This window comes from Cynoglossus semilaevis, chromosome 1 (genome assembly GCF_000523025.1).
Source record: "Cynoglossus semilaevis isolate Cse_v1.0 chromosome 1, Cse_v1.0, whole genome shotgun sequence".
Lineage (NCBI taxonomy): Eukaryota > Metazoa > Chordata > Actinopteri > Pleuronectiformes > Cynoglossidae > Cynoglossus > Cynoglossus semilaevis.
Genome location: NC_024307.1, coordinates 33978390 through 33979821, shown reverse-complemented (window position 1 = coordinate 33979821; position 1432 = coordinate 33978390). Strand labels below are relative to the sequence as shown.

The 1432-nt window shown below is 38.1% G+C and overlaps 1 protein-coding gene across 1 annotated transcript in view; it reads left to right on the top strand.

Moving 5' to 3' along the window:
- LOC103391927 (uncharacterized) overlaps window positions 1–431 on the top strand; it is a 2049-nt gene extending 1618 nt beyond the window's left edge. The window contains exon 2 of the mRNA XM_017031474.2: window positions 6–431. Within this exon, the coding sequence (XP_016886963.1) occupies window positions 6–383 (378 nt within the window). The 3' untranslated portion in view covers window positions 384–431. The remainder of the gene's footprint in view (window positions 1–5) is intronic.
- Window positions 432–1432: the final 1001 nt, after the last annotated feature.

Sequence of the window (1432 nt, the reverse complement as noted above, 5' to 3'; positions counted from 1 at the left end):
CTTTATATGCAAGTAGGCTTCGTCACCAACAATCAGTCTGTAATTTTCAGTTCTATCGTCAACTAAGAAAAATGAGTGGTCGTGGTAAAGGAGGAAAGGGTCTTGGAAAGGGAGGCGCCAAGCGTCACCGTAAAGTGTTGCGTGATAACATCCAGGGAATCACTAAACCCGCCATCCGTCGTCTGGCTCGCCGCGGTGGAGTGAAGCGTATCTCCGGTCTGATCTACGAGGAGACCCGTGGTGTTCTCAAAGTGTTCCTGGAGAACGTGATTCGTGATGCCGTCACCTACACTGAGCACGCCAAGAGAAAGACTGTGACCGCTATGGATGTGGTGTATGCTCTGAAGAGACAGGGCCGCACTCTGTACGGATTCGGAGGTTAAGCTTTGTCCTTGAACGCATCAAAACCCAACGGCTCTTTTAAGAGCCACTCACTAATTCTCTAAAGATCGCGTCCATCAGCATTTGCTGTATATTTGGAGGGAATAGTGTTAACCAACACTATTATTATGAGAATATATTACAATATGTAGTGAATGTGGTAAATATGAAGCTTGAAAGCTAATACAGCAAACCCCGTGTAGGTGCGCGTATCGCTTTTAAAAAATCCCGTGATGATGACATGAATTGTTTCGAAGTGACAATTTTTAAAAACCTCTTCCGGCTTTTGTTACAATTTCTCTGCACTCCAGCCTCACCTGTGACCTGAGAGCGGGTGTTTTTTTTTTTTTTCTGTGCCCTGGGTGCGGGTGTTTTTTTTTTTTACAGCTGGAGAAGTTACAAGCTACAGAAGTTGCAGTAACAAAAAACGTAACTTATTTTTTTTAATCGAAAATTGTAAGAAAAAAATTCCAAGTCCACAAGCATCCTCATTCACAACACGTTCACTTAGATTTTGACATTATGACACATGATCACATTTTGACTGTATTAAAAAAATTCAAAATATTTTAAATTTATATGAAGATATGAAATAATACAATATAAAATACAATGACTTAAGTTATATTATTGTATATACTAGGTCATCTAATCAGTGTCAGTGGAGACTATCAACTAGGTTGCCTGTAGGGATTTTTAAAGTCCACTAGATGTCAGTATTCCGTGACACAGTATCAATGCTGTTTGCTAATGTGTCAAAACGCTTCATGATGCCTCATCTACCCAGTTGGATCCACTACCAGTTGTAGTATAATATATTATTAATGTCTTTGATTATCTGTATTATTTTTGTATTATTATTGTCTTTGGGTACTACTCAGTATGTATTTTACAGCATGCTAACATTTTTAATGTCATTCTGCTGACACTCAGCATGCTTTTATAGTAATATTGTTAATAATATTTCACATGATCAAATATATTTTGTCTAGTTTCTGTTCCAATAATATAGATAATTCAACAGCAATCTATCAAAAGGCTGTTTATGCCC